This window comes from Chiloscyllium plagiosum, unplaced genomic scaffold (genome assembly GCF_004010195.1).
Source record: "Chiloscyllium plagiosum isolate BGI_BamShark_2017 unplaced genomic scaffold, ASM401019v2 scaf_13761, whole genome shotgun sequence".
Classification (NCBI taxonomy): Eukaryota; Metazoa; Chordata; class Chondrichthyes; order Orectolobiformes; family Hemiscylliidae; genus Chiloscyllium; species Chiloscyllium plagiosum.
Genome location: NW_025211905.1, coordinates 160 through 25,000, shown reverse-complemented (window position 1 = coordinate 25,000; position 24,841 = coordinate 160). Strand labels below are relative to the sequence as shown.

General features: G+C 38.2%; 1 protein-coding gene across 1 annotated transcript; it reads left to right on the top strand.

Annotated features, from left to right (window-relative positions):
- Positions 1-550: 550 nt before the first annotated feature.
- Positions 551-24,252, top strand: LOC122547185 (mis18-binding protein 1-like; the record flags this gene model as incomplete). Its single annotated transcript, XM_043685791.1, has 7 exons — positions 551-720; positions 3,550-3,731; positions 3,815-3,914; positions 8,111-9,746; positions 13,265-13,443; positions 17,305-17,441; positions 24,101-24,252. Coding segments are annotated over 7 exons (2,556 nt in total), but the record flags the coding sequence as incomplete, so codon positions are not given.
- Positions 24,253-24,841: the final 589 nt, after the last annotated feature.

Below are 24,841 nucleotides of genomic sequence, written 5' to 3'. Positions count from 1 at the left end.
ATAGTGATCACGTTTCACAGAAAATAAGATGCTATCAGTTACTACGGAAATGTTTGGGTCACTATTCAAAAAAAATGTTTCCCGAGAGAAGAAATGAAAGCTGTTTTGGAAAATCACAATGGGCCAAATTTGTTAGTTTTTACAACTTAGAAGATTTTCCCATTATATCTGGGCCTGTCATTACATATCCATTTCTTCTTATCCCATTTTCCAGTACCTGGCCTTGTCTGGCATTTCAAGTATATGAAATTCTTGTGTGCCATGAGCCTGTCTCTCTATTCCTCTCCACCCACCCCTCCCCCCACCATCATTTAAAATACTTGTAATGATGGTATGAGGCCCTTAGGTGGCAATAATTAGCCATTTATCTTCTAAAGACCCAACAGTAGATAGAAACATTTTAGAAAAGTCACCCAATGAATTTTATGTACACCTCCTGTCTGCGAAGTTACTGATGAGGACATCAAAAAACAGCCAAACAACCAATTATTGAAATAATATTAATCTAAACAATTTTAAAACAATCCTTTCAAAAATTCTCATCATTTAGGGAAAAAGGATGTCATTCAAAAACAAGGGAGAGTAAAAATGCCAGGTTTCAAAAGCTGCCTTCAGTGAAATCCAGAAATTTACAAGATAATGCAGTTTTACCACATGATAAGGCTAAGACTCCATTGTCAGCAAAGAAAAAGCGAATGAGAGAGTCAAAAATTGATAATGGTAAGTTTTTAAATACTTGTATGGGTTGGGGAAGAGGGGTGTATGTTTAGTGAAGAAGATGAAATGATTACAATTTGTTGTGGGGAGAGGGTCTTAACTATGTAGAAAATGCTTCAATTTATATTTCTTGAATGCAAGTTCATTTATCTTGCATTTACCTGTATGGAATGCCATTTGTCAGTTATGCCCACTCTATCATCTTGTAATCTAAGGCAATCCTCCTCATTATTTACCACCCCATAATTTTTGTATCATCCGTGATCTTACTGATTAACCTTTCTACATTGAAGTCTAATTTGTTTACATTTACTGCAAACAACAACGGCGGAACGCCACATAGACCTCCAGTCACAAAAACACCTCTTGATCATCACCATCTGCTTCCTGTCACTCAGCCAATTCTGGATACAATTTGCCAAATTTATGCAGATTCCATGGCCTTTGTTATTAGTCTCCCATGCAGGACCTTTTAGTCCATCAAGTCTCTCTGCCACTCAGTGAGATCATGGCTGATGTGATGATCCTCAATTCTATATTTCTTATAATTCTGATTCCGTTCCTGATTAAAAATTAAAATCTGTCTATTCAGCCTTAACAGTCCTCTGCAGCAAGTAATTCCCAGATTCACTACTCTCTGACAGAAGAAATTCTTTCCCCTCTCTGTCTTAAATGTGCAACCTCTTATTCTGGGATTATGCCCACTGGTCTTTGCCTCTTCCAGAAGGGGGGAAAAGGTTACCATGTCTACCCTGCCAAGCCGCCTAAGAATCTTGTATGTTTTAATAAGGTCATTTTTCATTCTTCTAAATTGCAATGAGTACAAGCCCAACCTACTCAATTTCTGTTCCTCCTTGGATAAGGGACCCAAAACTGTTTATGGTATTCCAGCTGTGGTTCTGCCTTGTATAGTTTTAGCAAAACCTCCCTACTTCCATTTGCCTTCCCTGTTACCCAGTGAACTTGGATTTTGAGGACTCTGTTATGACACGGAGACAGATAGCTGAACCCAATCAGCCTTTCTACCTCTGTAACTGCAACACAGTAAAATTAAACCATTGAAAACTCCACAAAGTCACTCCAATGGTTCCTAATCAAATTTTTGAATAACCAATCCCAGACTTCGTGAATATTTAATATCCAGCCACCAGTTTTGTATCTTATTCAAAAGAGTTGAAGAATGTGGTGCTGGAAAAGCACAGCCAGTCAGGCAGCATCCGAGAAGCAGGAGAATTGACATTTCAGGCATAAGTTCTTCATCAGGATTGAGGCTTGTGGGCCAAGGGGGCTGAGAGATAAATGAGAGGGGTGTTGGGCTGGAGGGAAGGTAGTTGGGAATGTGATAGGTGGATGAAGGTGGGGGTGAAAGTGGTAGGTCAGAAGGCGGATGGAGCAGATAGATGGGAAGGAAGATGAACAGGACCGTTCAAGAGGGCAGTGCTGAGTTGGAAGGTTGGATTTGGGATAAGGTGGAGGGAGGGGAAATAGGGAAACTGGTGAAATCTACATTGATCCTGTCTAGTTGGAGGGTGCCAAGGTGGAGGATGAGACGTTCTTCCTCCGGGCATTGGGTGGTTAGGGTTTGGTGATGGAGGCGGCCCAGGATCTGCATGTCCTTGATGGAGATGAAGGGGGAATTAGTGTTCAGCCACAGGGCGATGGGGTTGGTCATTGCAGGTGTCCCAGAGATGTTCTCTGAAATGATCTGCAAGTTGGCGTCCTGTCTCCCCAATGTAGAGGAGACCACGTCGGATGCAGTAGATCTCAGTCCAGCTTTAAAAGCTATTCAGCAGCTAGGTATTGTTAACAGGACATATGAAGTGTCCTGGAAGTTGTGGTGGCTCACAAGAATTTTCATGTCAATAATACATGAGTACAGATGACTGAGGGTTGAAACTCCTCAAAAAAGTATTTACTTCAAGCAACAAAAGAAGATTAGAATTCAGAAATTCTAGGGACATATCTTGCTTCGGGAAGCTAGCCGATGGCACAATGTTGGAGATGTGCAGGTGAGTAAGTACTAGACAGCAGTATTCAGAGTCCAGGGCAGCGTAAATGCAGGAAAGCAGGTGATCAGCCGGAACAGAAACATTTGTTGTAGCAGTCCATGAGTGAACAGCTCTTGAGCAAGAGTTAAAAGCCGGGTCGGCAAAAGTGAAGAATTATATTCCCTTGTGAAGCTTAATGAGATTTTATGACCAATTATGACATCAGGGCATCTGAGGTAGTTGTGGAAAACTGTTGTAATCTTTCTCAATTGTACTTTTTAAAATTTATGTGCTTTGTAAGTTCAATCACAGTATTGTTCGTGTCTACTATATCGTTAATTCTGGGTATTAGAAATAAATTGCACATGTAATATAGATCATATTATTGTTCCAGCTCTTATTGTAAAGGCTTGATATTTGCTCAAAATGATGAAATCTTATTATCTTAAGTCCCCTGGAACACATCACCTTTGCTTAAAAGATAAAAGATACTGCTCACAAACCAGATCAAATTACAATTTCATGATGTAGTCTGGGATCATAATGTAAAGTTGGCAGTCTGGTCTGAATTCATAGCATGTGTAATCTTTATAAATTAAAGTAAACAAACTAAAGCCAACAATTTTATCTTGATAATGCAAGATAGCAGCTATTTTACCAATTTTGTAATTTATTAAATGGTCTAGAATTTAAATCCTGGTAATCTCAGAAAATTTGTTTTTCATTTTTCAAAATTCAAAAGTATTTTAAATTTCATCTTGTTTGCTGCTCTGCAACTGGTTATGTGCATTAATTCTGATATTTAATACTGTTTAAATGGCTTTTGTACCTTATTTTACAATAGAGATTACAGTTTCCACAGAAATGTCAATGCAAAGATGTACACTGACTAGTCGTAGTGGTCGTTGCATCAAAGCACCATTGGAGTACTGGAGGGGACAACGATTAGTAATTGATAATACATTGAACGTTACCATCAATGAGGGTGGAACGGATTACTTAATTTTCACCGCACAAAACAATGTAGTAAGTATAATAATTTATAATAAAGGGAATAATAAATACTTAATGACTTGAAGTAACTTGTTTTTTTTTTAATTTTACAAAAGGAGAAAACAAATGTTAAAGATGGAAATTATTTGAGAACCTCAAATCAACAGAGAAAACGACAATCATTGACAGACGACCTGAGTAAAAAGCGAAAGAGATGTAAGAAAATATAGCTTCTGTAAAAATTTACATAACACACACAATATACTCAGTTTTTTTTTATATTTGATTTATATTTACTATGTATGGCCCCACAGTTGTGTTGGTGGCAGAACTGTCAGCACCTATTATTATAATGATGCAATGGCTGATGCTGAAATAAAGTTAATATCTACATTATGACAGTTAAATGTAATAATATCCTTAGATATTGGGTTCAATGGGCGGTGCATGACAGCATGCCAGGAGCAGCGTCAAGCATTCCTAAAATGAGGTGTCATCCTGACGAAGCCACCGAACAGGACTATTGCACGCCAAACAGCACAAGCAGCATGTGATAGAAAGGCTAACAGATCAGATCTAAATTCTGCAGTGCTGCCACATCTAGTCATGAAAGATAGCAGACAATTTAACAACTCACTGCAAGAGGAGGCTTCACACATGATGGGAGAGCCCAGCACATTAATAGAAAAGATAAGGCTAAAACGTTCACAGCAATCTTCAGCCAGAAGTGCCACTTGGGCGATTTGTCTCAACCTCCTCCAGAGGTCCCCACCATCACAGATGCCAGAAGTCAGCTAATTTGATTAACACCTCATAATATCAAGAGACAATTGAAGGCTGGATCGTGCAAAGGCTATAGGCCCTGACAACATTCCAGCAATAGTACTGAAGACTGGACCTCCAGAACTTACTGCATACCTAGCCAAGCTGTTCCACTACAGTTACAGCATTGGCATGTAGCCAATAATGAGGAACAATGCCAAAATATGTCCTGTAAACAAAAAGCAGGAAAAATCCAAACTAGTCAACTACTGCCCAGTCAGTCTATTCTCGATGATTATTTGGAGCAGCATGCTGGCTCCGTGTTTAGCACAGCTACCTTTTCACCAGGGACCTGGGATCAATTCCAGCCTTTGGTGACTGTCTGAGAGGAATTTGTATATTCTTCCGTTGTCTGTGTGGGGAGACAGTGCTCCAGTTTCCTCCCACCATCCAAAGATGTGCAAGCTAGGTGGATTAGCCATGGTAAGCGCAGGGTTACGAGGATAAGGTGGGATGTCATGGGTCTAGATGTGTCTTGATGAGCTTAATGGCCTCTATATCTGTACTGTAGGAATTCTATGATCCTGAGTGAAACGAGCTGTCATCAATAGTGCTACCAACAATATTTGCTCAGGAATAACTTGTTTACTGACATCCAGTTCAGGTTCCGCCAGAACCACTTAGCTCCTGATCGTAATACAACCTTAATTCAAACATGGACAAAAGACCTGATTTCCAGAGGTGAGGTGAGAGTGACTGTCCTTGCCATCCAGGTTGCATTTAACAGAGTGTAGCACCAAGAAGTCTGAGCAAAATTGGGGGTGGATTATCAAATCTTAGCAGATGTTTGAAGGAAGTTTCCCCCATATTTCAACCACATGTTGTGTGAAGAAGTGCTTCTAAAGTCATCGCGAACGACCACTCTCTAAGTCTGTTCTGGGTCCCTCCTTTTATCATTTCTATTACCTTGCATATCCATTTTCTGTACCAGGTGTGAACCCATTATATATGTTATGTTTCCAATATTTATTTCTCATTACAATAATAAAAACAGTATCTTTTCATGAAGAACTTCATTCAAATAGCATTAGAGTATTTTGAAATGGGACAATAAAAAAAAATCCATCTGCTGAAGTACTTGGTAGGATCATCCTCATACTAAAATGTTCAAAGATGTGCAGTTTAGGGGGATTGGCCATGCTAAATAGCCCATATTATCCAGGAATGTGCAGGCTAAATTAGTTAAATATGGGAAATGCATGGATACAGGGTGGGATGCTGTTCAGAGGGTAGCTGTGAACCTGATGGGCAGAATGGCCTGCTTACACATTGTAGGGATTCGGCTACATGAATCTGCATGCATTTTATCCACTCACATTGAGTTCTATCTTAGCAATGTGGAAGATTATTTGTGGAGCCATATAGCACTTTTTATATTCTCCACATAACTGAGGTGGTAAATGAGTGAGATGTAGTGACATCATGATGTTTAAATATTGTGTTCGCACAAATTAATTCAGTGACGATTTTCTGAATGCACCATTTGTTTTGGTGCCAACTATTCTCTGTTGGTTCCTTTTAATTTAATTATCTTTTTATAAACTATAATAGAGTCATACAGCATGGAAACGGACCCTTTAGCCCAACTAGTCCATGCTGACCCTGTTCCCAAACTAAACTAGACCCACTTGCCTATGTTTGGCCCATATCCGTCCAAACCTTTCCTATTCATGAACATTTAAATGTTGTAATGTACCTCATCTACCACTTCCTCCAGCAATTCATTCCACAAACGAACCATTGTGTGTAAAAAAAAAAAAAAGCCCATTATGTCCTTTTTAAATCTTTCTCCTCTAACCTTAAAAATATGCCCGCTAGTTTTGAAGTCCCAACCCTAGGGAAAAGACCCTTGTTATTCACTTTATCTATGACCCTCATCATTTTATAAACCTCTATAAGGTCATCCCTCAACTCCTATACCCTAATGAAAAATGTCCAAGCCAAGGTACATTACAACATTTAAATGTTCATGAATAGGAAAGGTTTGGACGGACATGGGCCAAACATAGGCAAGTGGGTCTAGTTTAGTTTGGGAACAGGGTGGGCGGCACGGTGGCACAGTGGTTAGCACTGCTGCCTCACAGCGCCAGAGACCCGGGTTCAATTCCCGCCTCAGGCAACTGACTGTGTGGAGTTTGCACACTCTCCCCGTGTCTGCGTGGGTGCTCCGGTTTCCTCCTACAGTCCAAAGATGTGCAGGTCAGGTGAATTGGCCATGCTAAATTGCCCGTAGTGTTAGGTAATGGGTAAAGGTAGGGATATGGGTGGGTTGCGCTTCGGCGGGGCGGCGTGGACTTGTTGGGCCGAAGGGCCTGTTTCCACACTGTAAGTAATCTAATCTAATCCAACCTATTTTTATAACTCAAATTCTCCATTCCCAGCAAAAATGACTTATTTTGTGTATCAGTGGAATAATGTTTTAGAACAATATATTGCAGAAGTGGATGCCCTTGATTTAATTTTTGGGAAGGTTCCCTGCACCCTAAAGAAGCTCAAAAAAATATGGATGCAGGAAATATCAGCTATTAAGGCAAATGAGAGCATATGCATTTAAAGAAGAAACGGTTTTCCTTCCTGCCAAAACTGCTTTGCTTTCCATGTAGGTCCATGTACATATCTTTTGAAAACAGCTTGTAATTAAGAACCATGAGAATTTCTGTGAGCAAGTCTAGCTTGTTTCACAATTCAATTTGATCATTGCTGGTCAGTATCTTAACTCTGACTGCTCTGCCAGGTACAATGTTGTTTCAAAGATTGCTGTATCAAAATTCCTGTCATATTTGTTTTCCAAGTATTTATTAAGATGAAACAGCATGCAAACCAAGCATTTTCTTGAAGGTCTCAAACAACTACTAATCACTGGTCTAGTATTCCAGAAGCTGACGCTAATGCTCTGGGACATAGATTCAAATGCCACCATGACAGCTCGTGCAAATTTAATTCAATTGATAAATCTAATGTATAATGCTAGACTCAATAATTGTGACCATGATGACTTATCAATTATTTTAAAAGCCAATAATTGTCCTTTAGGAATGGGAGTTTCCATTCTCACCCAGTTTAGCTTATGTGTAACTCCAAATTCACAGCAATGTGGCTGATACTTTAATTGCCCTCTAAAAGCAGCAAGCAAGTCTCTCAGTTCAATGGCAATAAAAGATGAGCACCAAATGTTGGTATTGTTTGCAATTTTCATCCCATGAAAAACGATTTTGAAGTAGTTAACACCAAGATGATGGAAAACTTTAATAGACAAAATTCAAGGTATGTTTTCTGTTTTATAAATTCAAGGTATCATCTTCAGTTATGCACTTCTGAAGGATAACTGTACAGAAATCTATTTCATCAACCAAACCTTTACCACATGTTTAGTTAACATGTGGTAATTTGGTATGACGTCCAGGAATATGTAAAGTGAAGAATGGAATAAAATTGTCATTTGTCCAAAATTCCCATTGCATTTTACTGTTTTAGTGGATTTCTCATGGAACACTGATTGCAATGCTGAAAGATAACTAATTTATCTTTTACAGTAAACATCTACTGTATTTGAATATTAGATCTAGAATCTAACATATGTCTTTTAATAGATCCAGTTTTGAAGATGGAAAGAGGCTGCAAACAGGGAAAAAAGGGAAATGAAAAGCCTAACAACCAACGGGTGAAATATATTACAAGAAATCAAAAACGCAAACAGTTGTTAAGACAGGTTGCTTCAAGCACAGGTGAAAGTTCATTGAGTACAACAACAGGAAAACCTACTCATAGAAAATATGGTGACCTAAACCCAACTGTTGTTTTGACTCCAATTTGTGATCCTCGGACATTAAGTAACAAAACAGTGAAATTAAATGAACTACCCACTGCTAATGTGAAAAGAAAGGATGGAAAGATTCTGACCACTATAAAAATGGTAAATCCAAAGGAAATAGAGGATACAAGTGAAAGTGATATTTTTGAAAACGAGTCCAATCAGAAACTCAGGAAAACAAAACACTCTTACAAATTAAGAAGTATAAGAGTAAAGTCAAGTGGTTTGTTAGATAATGGTGAAAGCGAAAGAAATATGTCTGTAGCTGAAGTGAGCAATTCACCTGAAATAGAGGATACAAATGATACTGATAATTTCGAAGACAAATTTAATTGGAAACCCATGACATTGAAACAACGTGACCCTTACAAATTAAGAAATAGAACAATAAAATCAAGTGGTTTGTTAGGTAATGCTGAAAGCAAAAGAAACAAAGAAAGAAATATGTCTGTGGCAGAAATGAGTAGTTTATCTAAAGTAAAGGGTACAAATGACCGTGATAATTTTGAAGACTGTTCTAGTGGATCCACAGGATTGAAACATTCTTCAAAGTTGATCAAAAAACTTGTTGAATCAAGACAATCAGAAGATGAGAGTTTGGAGACCAGTGAGAGTGTCAAGATTAAGATTAAAAGGAAAGTGAGAAGTGCAAACTACAGAAGGTGTGTCAGTAAACAAAATCAAACAGCAATAAATAAGCACATCATTTTGACTACATGTAATTCTGACTGTACTAATAGCACGGAGCCCCAGTCTGAAACATCCTCAGTTCAGCTGAAACACATCTCTCCAATGATTACTAAAGATTGTATTTTGTCTGAGGCACTGATATCATCCAACTCTATTCCAAACAACAAGGAGATCAGAAAAAATAATACAGACGAACTTACCTCAAATGACCTATGTAGTCCTAGGAGACAGAAAGTCATTCGTGTTCAAAAGTTTCAAACTCCTTTTCATTCTAAAACAGGCAGGCAGAAAACAGTATTACATAGTGGCAATGCCAAAGTGACTACTACAACTGGCTCAAAATGCTCATCAAAACCAAATGACAAAGTTCAACAATCTCTTTCATATCCAATAAAGGAACCAGAATTAAGACACCATAATGTTGGAAGCAGTGCATTAAAGTGCAAGCAACACTCTTCACAAAGAGAAACTGAGAATCAATTCAATAGATTTTTGTCATCAGATGTTTCAGAGACTGAAGCAAGTAAGACTGAAGTTATTGTAAAAGAAAAAACAAAAGTTCCAAATAAAAAGACTGTACCTAGAAAAGTATTGGCTACAGACTTCCGCCCCATATCAAATTCTAGATCTAGTCTGAAGAAGCAAGCAAAACAGTTCATATCCTTGCATTCCCTTGATAGTGAAGCCGAACCCTGGACCAAGAAAGAACTACGTTGCCTACACAGGTAAGAATACCTAAATGATTTAAATTAGTTTGAACTTTATTGTCTTTTTACTATGTATGCTGTATCTTTAAGCATATGTGTTTCGCAAACCAATTTCTTGACTGTATTACCAATAACTTAATGAGTATTGAGTTTTTGTATCTTGATCATCACTTTGTTTTAGTTTTCAACATTGTGATAGAGTGTTCCTTGTTGCACATATTTGACTGTAACTTTTTTAAACAGACATTTATGGTACCAATGTCACCCATACTTAGCTAAATAATCTCCGAATTTTTATTGTAATTAAATTTGAAATATCTCAAATAGCTCTCCCATATTCTTTCTTTAATTCGTAAGGCTTATACTCACACTGTTTGAATTGTTCTAGAACAATTATTTTTGTGTTAATTGAAAGCATAGTAATTGACAAAGTGCAAAATATACCCAGTGTTTGTCTGGGAATTTGTCATTGAAAACAGGACACTTACATTGTTAATCTAAATAATGCTTCCAAATTTACCATGCAGAACAAATAAAATAAATTGACAACAGGAAAGTGGTCTATTTTGAAAAAAAAAAGAGATGTGGTGTGGTTAAAAAAGTAGATTTAAGTTTTTAGAGTTAATTATAAAGCATTGAGGTTTGATATGAGAGTTCTGAAGATTGGGACTCAGGTAGTTAAAGATTTTGCCATCATTGCAAACAGGGCAGGATATACAAACAAAATGTTGTATGGCTGGTAGATGTGAGTTATAAATCTGGAAGAGTATGCCTAGAGTAGGGCAAGACTGTGAAAGGGTTAAATTAAGTACATTGAAAAATGCACTAGATGTGTGTAGTTCAGCAACAATGAGGTTGATATCAAGTAAAATTGAACTGCTGTGTATAGGCAGCTGTTTAATAGAACGTGAGAGATCCACAAGGAGAAGGTACGACAGTTTGAAGTGTGAGAAAAATGTGCAAGACATTTCAGCAGAGGCGGGTAGTTATGTACATGCAAAATTATATGTCATACTATATCCTGATGATAACAAATTCGGACATAAGTGCCAAAGGTGTGCATGTTGAGTCTACAATCAAAACAGTGGCATTCAATGCACCACTCATTGACCACTGCTTCTATTGTTGATTAAAGATGTTGAAGCAGCAGGCCAAGTTATCAGAGGAACAGAATACTCCAGAGTCCCACAAGATCGATTTATACGGCAGAGAAATTAGTTTTTCTACTGCAAAAACATAGAAAATGGCAAGAGTAGACTGTTCAGCTCTTCAAGCCTTCTCTGCCATTCGTTATAATCTTGACTAATCATCCAACTCAATAGACTGCTCCTGCTTTGATCCTTTGATCCCTTTCGCCTTACATACTATATGCAGTTCCTCTTTGAAATCATACAACATTTTGGCTTTGACTGCTGTCTGTAGTAGTGAATTCCACAGGTTTACCATTCCTGAGTAGTTTACCCCATATCTTTAGATTGTGATCCTTGGTTCTGTACTCCCTCTCATGCCCTTCTCTCTTCTCATACCCTACCCCCAAAAAGCACAGGAACATTCTTCCTGTATTTATCCTCTCTGGTTCTGTTAGAATGTTATAGGCTTCTATAGGATTCCCCCATTCTTCTGAACTCCAGAAAATATAATCCTAACCGATTCAATGTCTTCCCATTTATTAGTCTGGTAAATCTTTGCTGTACTCCCTCTATGGCCTAAGAGGTACAGTTAATAAGTTTGCAGATGACACCAGAATTGGAGGTGTCGTGGACAGCGAAGAGGGTTACCTCAGATTACAACAGGATCTTGACCAGATGGGCCAATGGGATGAGAAGTGGCAGATCGAGTTTAATTCAGATAAATGCGAGGTGCTGCATTTTGGGAAAACAAATCTTAGCAGGACTTATACATTTAATGGCAGGTCCTCGGGAGTGTTGCTGAACAAAGAGACCTTGGAGTGCAGGTTCATAGCTCCTTGAAAGTGGAGCCGCAGGTAGGTAGGATAGTGAAGAAGGCGTTTGGTATGCTTTCCTTTGTTGGTCAGAGTATTGAGTACAGGAGTTGGGAGGTCATGTTGCGGCTGTACAGGACATTGGTTAGGCCACTGTTGGAATATCACGTGCAATTCTGGTCTCCTTCCTATTGGAAAGATGATGCGAAACTTGAAAGGGCTCAGAAAAGATTTACAAGGATGTTGCCAAGGTTGGAGGATTTGAGCGAAAGGGAGAAGCTGAACAGGCTGGGGCTGTTTTCCCTGGAGCGTGGTGGAGGCTGGTACAATTGCAACATTTAAGAGGCATTTGGATGGGTATATGAATAGGAAGGGTTTAGAGGGATATGGGCCAGGTGATGGTAGGTGGGACTAGATTGGGTTGGGATATCTGGTCGGCATGAACGGGTTGGACCGAAGGGTCTGTTTCCATGCTGTACAGCTCTATGACTCTAATTTGCTTTTTCAGGTGAGGAGATCAGAACTGCACATACTGTTTTCAAATGTGGGCTTATTTGACCTTGTATAATTGTAGCAAGAGTTACTGCTCATGTGCGTGAATTCTCTTGCTATGAAGAAGAAAACTGCCTTCATACATTGTGGATTAGATCATACTGTGATGTAAGGTGTCCGATGTGTATATATATTTTAGTATCATTCATTTTGGACTTTTGCATTTTGAACTTGTGGCATTTGGATTCTGTATGTCTAAGGGAGTTTAATGATTAATTTGTATTTCTGTAGCCAAGGTGATTTCTTTTATAACACAGTACTGGGGAGGGACTCCCTTGAGGGCAATGGGGCTTCGCTTACGTTGGGATCCAACTCTCCCATGATAATATCAGCTAGGATCAGAACAATTCCTTGCAAGTTCACAGATCGGAAAGACCTTATTCACGTGTCAGTGGATTTCCTGGAAAAAGATTTAGCAAACATAGTGAGAGCTCTTGGACTCAGGAGGTAACAGTGAGTGGGATGATTTGGTCAAGAAAGCGATTGGCAAAATTATCCAGCAGTGGCCATACTAGATGAAAAGCGCAGTGAGAGAATATGTTTGAATATTTTGCATCATGGGCCAAGATTGGCATAGGGAGAAGCTGCTACTATTGGCATAGGGAGTCAGGCTGAAATACTGGCAGGAGAGTAAAGATATATGGATATAGGCCAGCTGAGAGTGTTGAAATGCAAGAAGGTATGATGAGAGGAAAGAGTGGTAAAAATGAAGAAAAGAAAAGGAGTAGAAGTGTTCAGATCCTGAATAGCAGCCAATAAAGGCACACAAGTAGAATTTTCTTTACAGAAATGCCTGGTAAAGTGTTAAGGTGCACTGTGTCCTTTTAAGTTCTACAGAAGCGAATTATTGGTCATTAAGGAATAGATCAATCACAATACAACACATCTTCACCGAAAGTTCGTATTGGACATCTTTGTTCTATTTTGTTCACGTAACAATACATGTAGGATGTCCCTTAAAAGATTTTAAAACATTGTAAGCTCAGTTATCTTTATTTTACATGGTTTTAATGAAGTTTCAATTTGACTTTTACCCTAATAGAACTGTTTCAGCAATACCAAAAATTAAACCTGATTCCTGGGACAAGGTTGCTGCATCTGTTGGAACACGTTCTGCTGAGGCTTGCCAGCAAAAGTACCTATCTGAACATCAGTTGAAGTTGTCCAAAAGGCCTAATGTAAAGCAGAAGAAAAAATGTTCCAGTAATGAAAACAAGCAAGGTTGGAATATATACACTTAGAGATGGTTTGTTAGTACATGAGGTAGTGTAGAATATTTTTCATTATTATAAACGTTGCCAAATATTATGTTAGGAAAGGATAAGATTATGAAGGAGTGGGTCAGAATCATAAATATTTGTTTTAATATAATGGTAAGTACCCTTTATGTTGTTTGTGAGCAGTTCATTTTTGTAAATACTTTTGGAAATATGTCAGCCAGTGACGAGAGTTGAAAATACAATAAGAAATTCACTGTGTTGCACTCTTCATCTTATATGTAACTATATGGTTATATAGAATTACCACACTAAATGATTTCATTCAAAATTCTGGAATCCATAGAATCCCTACAGCGTGGAAACAGGCCCTTCGGCCCTACAAGTCCGCACTGACCTTCCAAAGAGTATCCCACCCAAACCTATTTCCCATTACTCTAGATCTACCCCTAACCCACACATACCTGAACACTATTGGCAATTTAGCATGGCCAATTCACATAACCTGCACATCTTTGGATTGTGGGAGGAAATTGGAGCACCTGGAAGAAACCCACGCAGACACAGGGAGAATGTGCAAACTCCATACTGACAGTCGCCCAATGCTGGTATCAAATCCGGGTCTCTGGCACTGTGAGGCCGCAGTGCTAACCATTGGGCCACCATCCCGCCCTTAAGTGTTATATATTAACATAAAGGTATATCCAAAACTCGCAATAGGTAGTTACGTTCACATATGTTAAAAACAAAAATTGCTGGAAATACTCGGCAGGTCAGGCACCTCTGAAAAGTAGCAAAGTTAATGTTTCAGTTTAAGATTATGTTTCATCAGGACTAGTTTTTAGATATTTGATCAGGTACAAGACAGGAAATAGCAAAGGAGCTTGTAAAATAAGAGTCAAACTGTTGGAGAGAAGAACTTTTTCAAACTTGCTTTGTATCTCACTGCGCTGTTTGATCAGATATCTCTGATGAAAGGTCATGTTGAGCTTCAAAATTAATGGTCCTTTTCACAGATGTTGCCTGACTGCTAAGGCATGTGCAACATATTTGATTTTCATTTGAGATTTCCAGCATCCACAGTATTTTCCTTTGAAATTAACATTTAATTCACTGCCACTTGCCTTCGAGGAATTCCCACAGTGAAGAAGTTCTGTTCCTCTCGCTAATGAAACTTGCATTTGTTTCATCAGCCTGTTCACCTTCTTTCTTTTCTATTTCCCTTTCATCTTGTATAATATGTACATATAACAGCATTTTACATTTTTTCCCTAAATCTCCCTCTCCTAAACAGCACATTCATGTTCTTTGTTAATGCATTTATTTCATTCTTTTTCTTCATCAGTTATATGTGAACTAGGTTGCCACAAGTGAGCAATAGACATTGTCAAATATTAGGCTTGGAAAAATTGAAAGCAGAATGTCTTTTTATTGTTAATACGATAAATCTATTTAGTTATGTTTATATTGTGCTGATGACGTTTTTAAAAATTTTAAACCGTCTTAAGATGTGATCAAACAATTAACACCTAACCAATGAAGACAGAACAACCAAGAGCTTGATCAAGGAGTTATGTTTGTATGAGAATTATAGAGATAGAGATTAGAGTGTGATTACTTGGTGACTAACAACAGCTATCGTGTGGAGAAGAGGGGTAATGACATATATGAGAGTAGAAGTAGTAACAGGGAGAATACTGTTAGACCAAGTGAGAGTTATAGAGCTGTATAGAAAAAAAAGCCCTATAGGAACCAGAATGCAAGACTGAATATTGGAGAAAGAGTTTGACAGAACAGAAACATAGAAGGGATTTGGAGAGTGGTGGGAAGATGAGAGTGTTGGTATTGATACTTGTGGCACTAAAAGGCAACATGTAAGTAATGAAAACAAGGAAGGCAGGCAAGGATAGAACCATGGAGGACTTCAGAATAATGATCTGCCCTGCCTCTGACTTGTCTGATTGCCCAGCATCTATTTCCGGATGAAGTGGCATTTAAATTAAGAAGCAGAATCTCAAAAGGTAAAAATCTCTAGATTTGAACTGTGGGACACCGACACCTGTACTGTAGAAAGTCAAGCCCGTATGACCAGGGCAGTCCATACTAAAGAAGATTTTATACTAAATAGTGGGGCAAGTGATCAAATTGGGAAGATGTGGTCATCAAAAAGTAGAAACAAGTCAAAACAGACTTCTCAAAGCCTGTCCACCATTTATAAGGCTCCATTCTGGTGTGTGATGGAATATTGTCCACTTGCCTGAGTAAGTGCAACTCTAACAATACTCCAGAAGCTTGATGCCATCCAGAACAGGACACCCCGTTTGATTGGCATCACATCCACAAACATCCACTCACTTCAGCAATGATGCTCAGTTGCAGCAGGATGTTGGAAATCAGAAACAAAATAGAAATTGCTGGAAAAGCTCAGAATGTCTGACAGCATCTGTGAAGAGAAATCAGAGTTGATCTTTCAGGTCCAGTGACCTAAGTGTTCTGAGGAAGAGTCACTGGACCCGAAATATTAATTCTGATGTCTCGCCACAGATACTGCCAGACCTGCTGAGCTTTTTCAGCAATTTCTGTTTTTGTACCATCTACAAAATGCACTGCAGAAATTCACCAAGACTCCTTATACAGCACCTTATTAACGCACTACTATCTACAAAGACAAGAGCAAAAGATACATGGGAGCACCATCACCTGCAAGATCCCCCCCAAGCCACTTGCCACTCAGAATTGGAAAAAGATTCCTATTTCTTCAGTGTTGCAAGATTAAAATCCTGGAACTCTCTCACTAATGTCTTGTGGACCTATCTACAGCAAATGGACTGTAGTGATTAAGGAAGGCAGCTTACCACCACCACCTCAAGGGCAAACCTCCTTGCCAGGATATTGGTACCCCTCCAGTTTAGGTGCAATCCATCCTTCTTGTATATCACACCTTCCCTGGAAGACTTCCTAATGATCCACATATCCAAAGCACCCCTTCCCCCCCAACACACACATACACACACACCAGTCTTTTAGCCACATGTTCAATTCTACTCTGTCTCCGTCCCTAGCCTCAGTAACACACGTCACGGGGAGTAATCTTGAATTTACTACCCTTGAGGTCCTGCTTTTTAGTTTACTACCTGACTTGCTGAATTGTCATTGTCAGACCTTCCTACCTTTGTCATTTGTGCCAATATTTTACCCACTCATTTCAGGATAGTCCTAAGAGACTCAGAGACATCCATGTACTTGCTACCAGGGAGACAACACACCATCCTGGAGTCTCTTGCAGCCACAAAATTCTGTGCCCCGATTATCGAATCTCCAATTAATATTGCTCTACTACCCTTTATCCCTCTCCTTTATATAGCAGGACCAGCATGGTGGCACTGCTCTGGCTGCTAGTGCTGTCACCTGATGGGCCACCTATCCAAAACATTTGTTTGCACATTCTCCCCGTGTCTGCATGGGTTTCCTCCGGGTGCTCCGGTTTCCTCCCACAGTCCAAAAATGTGCAGGTCAGGTGAATTGGCCACGCTAAATTGCCCATAGTGTTAGGTGAAGGGGTAAATGTAGGGGAATGGGTCTGGGTGGGTTGCACTTCGGCGGGTCGGTGTGGACTTGTTGGGCCGAAGGGCCTGTTTCCACACTGCAAGTAATCTAAGCTAAAAAATAAGTTCCTTTCCTTCAAAACAATTTCCAAAATAAAGCCATAAAATAAGTATTTATATTTCCTTGTGGAATTATTTCCTTCTATAATCAAGATGTAAAACAAAATTATCTGCCAAAATGTTCAGATTTCACTGATTAGGTGAGATAACAGTTTTGTGGTTTCATAGCATAATTATTCATTATGTATCATACTTTATAGATGACCCTGTGAAAATTGTTGCTCATATTGGAACACTGAAAAGAAAACAACAAGTAAGGTCCTTCCTGGAACAGTTGCCAAAGGAAGACCATGAAGACCTTTTCAATGATGCAGTATTGCAGCATAAACGAATAAAGGTGAGGGAAATGTAGGACATCATTTCACAGTATTATAAAGCATCAGATAATCTCATCAAATTCTTCATGATTCAAAATGATTGTCGAATACTTTTTTTTATTGAAAGCAGATTAAAATTAAACGTAGACTTGCTACAATGTATATGACTTTGTTTTGTGAGGACATCCCTGAAATACTGTATAATTTTTGCTTTCCATTTCTAAGGAAGGCTAAGTTTACTTTAGAGTGCAAAATGGTTTACTAGATGGATTGCTGAGAAAGAGGGCTGTCTTATGCAGAGCCATTGAGCAAAATAGGCTAATCTTCCGTAGTTCATAAAAATACGAGGTCATTTCATTAAAACGTATAAAATTCTTAAGGATGTTTGACGGGGAGAGTATCTGTTATATTCCCCTAAGTGGGGAGTCTCAAATTAGAAGTTATATTTGCTATCATCTAATACGGTCCAAAGGGATACCTGAGACTTAATGGAACAAGGGAACAGATGATAGACAAGTTCATTGGGCTAAATTAGATGAGAATTGGTTGTTATAAATATGGGCAGCTTGTAATTAATGGGCTGAGCGTTTCCTGGAGTGTGGTTAATTGAAATAAAGCCATTACTTAAATGTAAACTTGATCTTTGTTTAAATAGTTATCTTCTAATATGTTGAGGTTGCAGAGGATGGTTGAATCAAAAGATGAAGTTTCAGGATATGATTACCCAAACTTTATTTTTGAAAATGAATCTTATAGTATGGAAGCAACCCCATTTTTCCAATGGCTAGAGAGGAGATGAAGTATGGCCTTTGCACTATTGCCACCACACAGAAGCAGGGTACAAAGTGAGCCTGATGATTTGAACATAAATGAAGTTTTGACAGGTTGTTAACTTTCATTGATATAATTTATCAAAAACATAATTTATTGAATGCTTATGAAGTGTGGCCAGTTTTTGACAAATTTTAGGAAGACTGAAAATAATACCAGAAAACATAACATCATGAAATTCAGAGATTTATATGCAAAACTACATAAATTTCATTTGGTTGAATGCCAATCTGTGCTGGCATTTAAGTTGTTGAACTGTTCCAAAATATCGAGTCATGGAGTCATACAGACCCTTCTGTCCAACCAGTCCATGCCGAATATAAACTAAACTAGTCCCACCAGCCTGCTCCTGCCCATATCCCTCCAAATCTTTCTTATTAATGGAGGGTTTGAGTTATAAAAAATAGGCTGGATAGGGTGGGAACTTTCTCACTAAAGCATGGGGGGGGGGTTGAGGGCTGACCTTATAGAGGTTTATAAAAATGAGAGGCATACATTAGATGAATAGCAAAGATCTTTTCCCTGAGGTGAGGGAGTTCAAAACTAAGGGGCATATTTTTAAGATGAGAGGAGAAAGATTTAAAAAAGATGAGAGGGACAACGTTTTTACGCAGACAGTGGTTAGTGTGTGGAATGAATTGCCAGAGAAAGTGGTAGATGCAGGTACAGTTAAACTGTTAAAAATATTTTGTTAGTACACAAATAGGAAGGGTTTGGAGGGATATGGGCCAAACACAGGCAGGTGGGAGTAGTTTAGTTTGGGAATATGGTCTGCATGGAGTATTTGGACCAAAGAATCTGTTTCCATGCTGTATGACTCTATTCATGCATCCATTCAAATGTCTTTTAAATGTTGTAATTGTACCCACATCCACCACTTTCTCAAAAAGTTCATTCCCCATGCGAACCACCCCAGTGTAAAAATAGCACTAAAAAAAATTCCTCGGGAAGTATCCTTTTCCAGCCATATTCATTGCACAAAGTGGGCATGGACTTATCAGTTCTGATAGTTAATATGAAGGCATTAGTCTCAAAGGACAACTGCCAAAAAATGGGTATATATTTACCAGACGGGGCTAGGCTAAGGAGAAATGGACAATTATAAGTTGAGCAGGGAAGGACAACGGAAAATATAACAGCTGGATAAATGTCAGGGATGAAGGTCAGAACCCATGATGTATAATGGGTATACATGATGTGTACCCATCATATGGGTATACATCATGGTACAACTTTGGAAACATGATGTATAAAGATAGGAAGACAATAAATCACAAACTAGGCTCAAATAGTGGATCTGGAAGCAAATGCCCTGAAAAAGAAATCATAAATCACTGAAAACAATCCTCTTAATAAGAGGGGAGGTCAAAAGGTGGCGAGTGTAATTTAACAAGGTCAAGAATAGAAGGCATAATTTAGCAAGGCCAAGAATTGTAGTACAAACCATGGATATCACCAGCAGAAACCCATGTGATTGTTAAGTCTAAGTGGCCACAAGCAAATTAGAAGACATGTTAATGAAAAAATGCTGGACAAGAAGAATTAGAGAACTAGAGAGAATTTGGAGTGTATACAGAGGTATCAATTGGAGACAAATCAGCCTTAGCCTTACGTATGGAAAAGTGTCTCCTGATGAGAAATATATTGCTAAAGCAAGTCTAGTAGCACATGCTTTTGAAGAAAAACTGGGGACTGAGATTTGAGTAGATTTACAAATTAGCGGAAAAGCAATTTTGAATTTTTGGGTAGGCTTTATTAAGACCTCATGCTTGGGTGCTTGGATCAATTATTATGAAGGATGCATGACTGTAGGAATATTAGCTCACGATGGAAGCAGTTCTTCACCTCCAAAGGAGACACCAAGTGGGAACACTTTGGATGTTAAATAAATGTTAAATAAATGAGGGACCTAACGGGCAACTTTTCACACAGAGGGTGATGAATATGGAATGAGCTGCCAGCGGAAGTGGTGGAAGCTGGTACAGTTATAACATTTAAAAGGCATGTGGATGGGTACATGAATACGAAGCGTTTAGAGAGATATGGGCCAAATGCTGGCAAATGGAACTAGATTAATCTGGGATATTTGATCAATATGGACATGTTGGACTGAAGGGTCTGTTTGTATGCTGTATAACGTTCTGACTCTGTGACCTAAATTATATCTCTAGAGTTTGGTACTTCTCAGTACGATCTGTTTTGTTAAAACTGGGCTGTCTTCAGTATAAAGCAGACTCTGCCATGTTTTACTGGTATCACAAGTGATAGCTGTCAGGAATCTTTATACTGAACACATGATTTTTTTGTGGGGTAGAAGCAGTTTCATAAATGGGCTTAAAGCAGAATTCAAAATTGGAATTTGGACTTCTGGGGCTTTTAACTACAGTGAATTGGAAATCGGGCAGAAAGGATCAAGTGCCATTTTTTATTTTAGATCAGAGTGGTACTGGAAAAGCACAGCAGGTCAGGCAGCATCCGAGGAGCAGGAAAATCGACGTTTTGGGCAAAAGCCCTTCATCAGGAATAGCTCTATTCCTCACCTTTTCCTCAAGTGTCATTTTGGCTATTTTATTTGGAAAATCTTAACGCATTATTTTTAGTCAAAGTGTGGCTTCTCAAAAATATGCAATGGCTTTGGAAACTGAAATGGAGGAATTGTGAAGTCTAATTAGACAGCTGAATTAGCACAGCACCGAAACAAGGCTAGATGGCCGTTTTGAAGTCTTAGAGTTGAGTACAACTTTGAAAAATCTCAAGTTGGAAGAAATTATTTGAACAAACAAAACATTGAAAAAATTAAAAATGAACCATTGTATTTTGAAGTTTCCATCTTTAGGGTACGGTAGGAACATGAGACCTGTTTTAATCATGCTTCTTGTGCAAATCTCAGGAATGAGTTGTTGCATGCAGCAGGGTTTAGAACTTTGCTTGTGGGAAGCTAAAAAGGTCAGAAGAATAGTAAAAAGTACCTTTTGTAGATTTTTCATCACAAAATTATTGGAAGAAATTCTAAAAAGGGATTTAGCTGAAATACCCAATGTCTGCAACATCAAGTCTTATAAGTCACTATGGGATAAAGTATACTCCGCAAAATGAGTGAATGGAAAAAAGGATCAATGTTGCAATCTTAACGCAGATGCTGGAGAATGGAATGGGTGAGTAGCAGTAGTCAACTGTCCAATTGTTTTACAAACAAAGCAGAAAGCTCTCAGAAACTGTTGGACATAGCAGTAAAAGGATGCTTGGAACTTTAATGTGGAAGTAAGAGATTATAATATGTTTTGTTTTATTGTGTATATACTATTTATTTAAAAAGGAAATATTAAATCTGTTATCATTTAATAAGTTCTTAAAGGATGCTTGAAACCCAATTGAAGAAGGAAGCAGATGATGGACATATTAATTAAGGATTAATTCAGTGAGAATTAGTTGTATAAATACTGAAAAATATTAATTTTATGAGTTGTGGTTAAGTGAAATAAATTTCTCACTAAAAGTGTGGATTTGGCTTCTAGTCAAATAAAGTTATCTTGTGTATAGCAATAGTCTCAGGATAAAGGGTTAATCATTGAGATGAGTTTTTTTAATAGTTCTTCACTTAGGTCTATGAATATTTATCATGCTCAATGAATATATTTAAGAGTGTGTTAAAGTTCAATATCACTAAGGGAATCAAGAGATTATAGGGTAACTGGGTTAATGGATAATTTCAGACGGGAGGAAATACATTGAAAGACAACAATTCTGAAGGGTTGCACGAGCAGAGGGATCTGGGTGTAAAAGAACACAACTTATTGAAGGAAAGGTGAGAGAGCAGTTAATAAAGCATATAGTGTTCTCTGCTTCATTAATAGAGTATAAGAACAACGAGGTGATGTTGAATTTGTACTGGACATGTGTTACCTCAGTTGGAGTATTGTGTATAGATGGGGGACCAGGTTATTGGTAAGATGGGAATTCATTGGAGAGAGTGCAGAAGGGATTGACAAGAATAAGAGTTCTGAGGATAAGAGTGAAAAGGTTGGGATTGTTCTCCTTGGAGAGAAAATAGTTGAGAGGAGATCTGATTGAAGTTTTCAAAAACATGAGCCAGCTGTTTAAACAGAGAAGCTGTTTCTGCTTGGAAAAGGAAAAAGAACAAGAGGGCATTGATTAAAAGTGATGTACAAAAGAAGCAAAGGTAATGTGAGAAAAGATATGGAATGCCGTATCTGGAAATGTGGTGAAGACAGGTTCAATTCAGGCATTCAAGACAGCATTTAAGAAATGGAGGAAAGAGAGATGGTGGAAAGGCAGAAGTTAGCATGAGGGAATAGATTTGGTACAGACATGATTGGCTCAGTGTCTTCTTTCTGCACCGTATCAGTGCTGTGATCTAACTTATTAATGTATATTGCAAATAGCTGTGGGTGAAGCACACCCCTGTGGTACCCCACTATTCACTGGCTGCCACTTAGAAAATTTATTCCTTCTCTTTGTTTTCCTGTCTGCCCGCCGAGTTCTCTATCCATGTCAGTACACTACCCCCAATCTCATGACTTAACTTTTACCTGCTAATCTCTTCTGTAGGGCCTTATCAAAAGCCTTTTGAAGTCTAAGTAAACTACAGCCACTGTGTCCCCTTTATCATCTATACTAGTTACATTCTCTTAAAATTCCAGTAGATTTGTCAAGCATGATTTCCCTTTCATAAATCCATGCTGACTGTGTCAGATCCTGTCAATATTTTCCAAGTGATCTGATATTCGATCTTTTATAATGGACTCTAGCATTTTCCATATTACCAATGTCAAGTAAACTAGCTATAATGCCCTGTTTTCTCTACCTCCTTTTTAAATAATGGGGTTATGTTAGCTTCCTTAAAGGCATGTCTTATTTAGTTAGAAAGTCTTTTTGTCGTAAAATTTCAGCTTTTTCCCCAGAATATTTTGCCCTCCTAATCTTCCTGATTTTTCCTGTTCTCCAAATGACAATGGTCTCATTGTTTGTCCAAATTAGCTGTTTACCAAGAGGACCCAGTGAGGGATTTGAGGAAAGACTCTATGCTGCATTGCCACATTACTGTTCTGATTGTACAATTTGCAGCCAAAGTCCTCATACAAATCAATTTCACTTGAGAGTTTAATGACCTCTCTGATAACTGTCATTGAGGAAGGGGTAAGATGTTTTTGTATGCATGAAACATCAAATAAATTCAGAATATTTCTCAAAATGTTCCAGAATGCATGATTTTAATTTATGTTGTTGTGCTTGATTCTTGTCAATTGTTCAGAGTTTCTGTACTATGAAACCACTAAATTACAGCACAATCAAAATGCCTTACCTCTGAAGATTTTGATGGAAATCCTGAGGTTGATGGTAGTAGCATATTCATTGTGATTTTAAATTCAGAATTTATCATGAAATTTGTATATATATAAAAATTAGGGACAGTTTTTGTTGAGGAATTCATATAAAGGCAATAGCACAATTTGTAGGTAGTGTATAACACAATTAAGAAGCATATTTACAAAAACAGTTCAAGTATCTTTGGTGCTATTAAAAATTAATAGTGAGCACTAACCTCCAAGTTCTGCTAATGTTATTCAATTAGCCAATTATCAGGACATGACTTACTCTAGCTTATTGGGAAAATAAACTGAATTCTTCAATTTAAGTACATTGGATTAAAATTCAAAACAAAAATCTGAAACAAGATACATGCTTTGACTTGCATCCATAATGAGTAATTTTATTGAATGTGAAATCTTATCTCAGTACAGATAATAAATACTTAATTATCAAACAAATATTAATTGTTTTAGAATTACAAGTTTTGAATTTCAACATTTCCTTCAACATTGTGCAGCTTCCCAGCTTTCCGAGCAGCCAAGAGGAGGAGGATGATGATGACTTTATGCTTCAAACAAATCCAACTACTCCAACTTCAGTCATCTTTCCTTTAGCGAAAACACCACAGTGGAACCACATCAGTCCTCGAATGTTGGGGCCTACTGATAGGTAACCAACCCAACAAAGAAAAATTATACTGCTGGCAATTGACTTTATTATCAAGTAATGAATCCTAAAGTACAATGGGATTCTGAAAGTACTTGTTTTGATCCTTTCCTGGGATTTAGACATCACTGCCTAATCCAACATTTATAACTCATTCCTAATTGCCCTTGCCTTCTTGAAATCCTGCAGCCATGTGCTATAAGTACACCCACAATGCTGTTAAGGGAACTGCAGAATTTTGATCCAGCAACAGTGAAGGATCAGTAATTTGGTTCCAAGTCAGGATAGTGGAGTAAAGATTGCAGATGGTAGTGTTGCCATACATTTGCCATCATTGTCCTTCTAGAGCTTGTGACTTCAGATAGTGTTAGTAAAGAAGCTTCAGTGAGTTGTGGCTGTTCATTTTGTAGATGGTACAAACTGCTGTCACAATGCATTAGTGGTGGAGATAGTGAACATTTACAGTGGTGGATGGGCTACCAGTCATGCGGACTGTCTTGCCCTGAATATGTTGAGCTTCTTAAGTGTTGTTGGAGTTGCATCCATCTGGTAGTATTCTATCACACTCATGATTTATTCCTTTGTGATAACA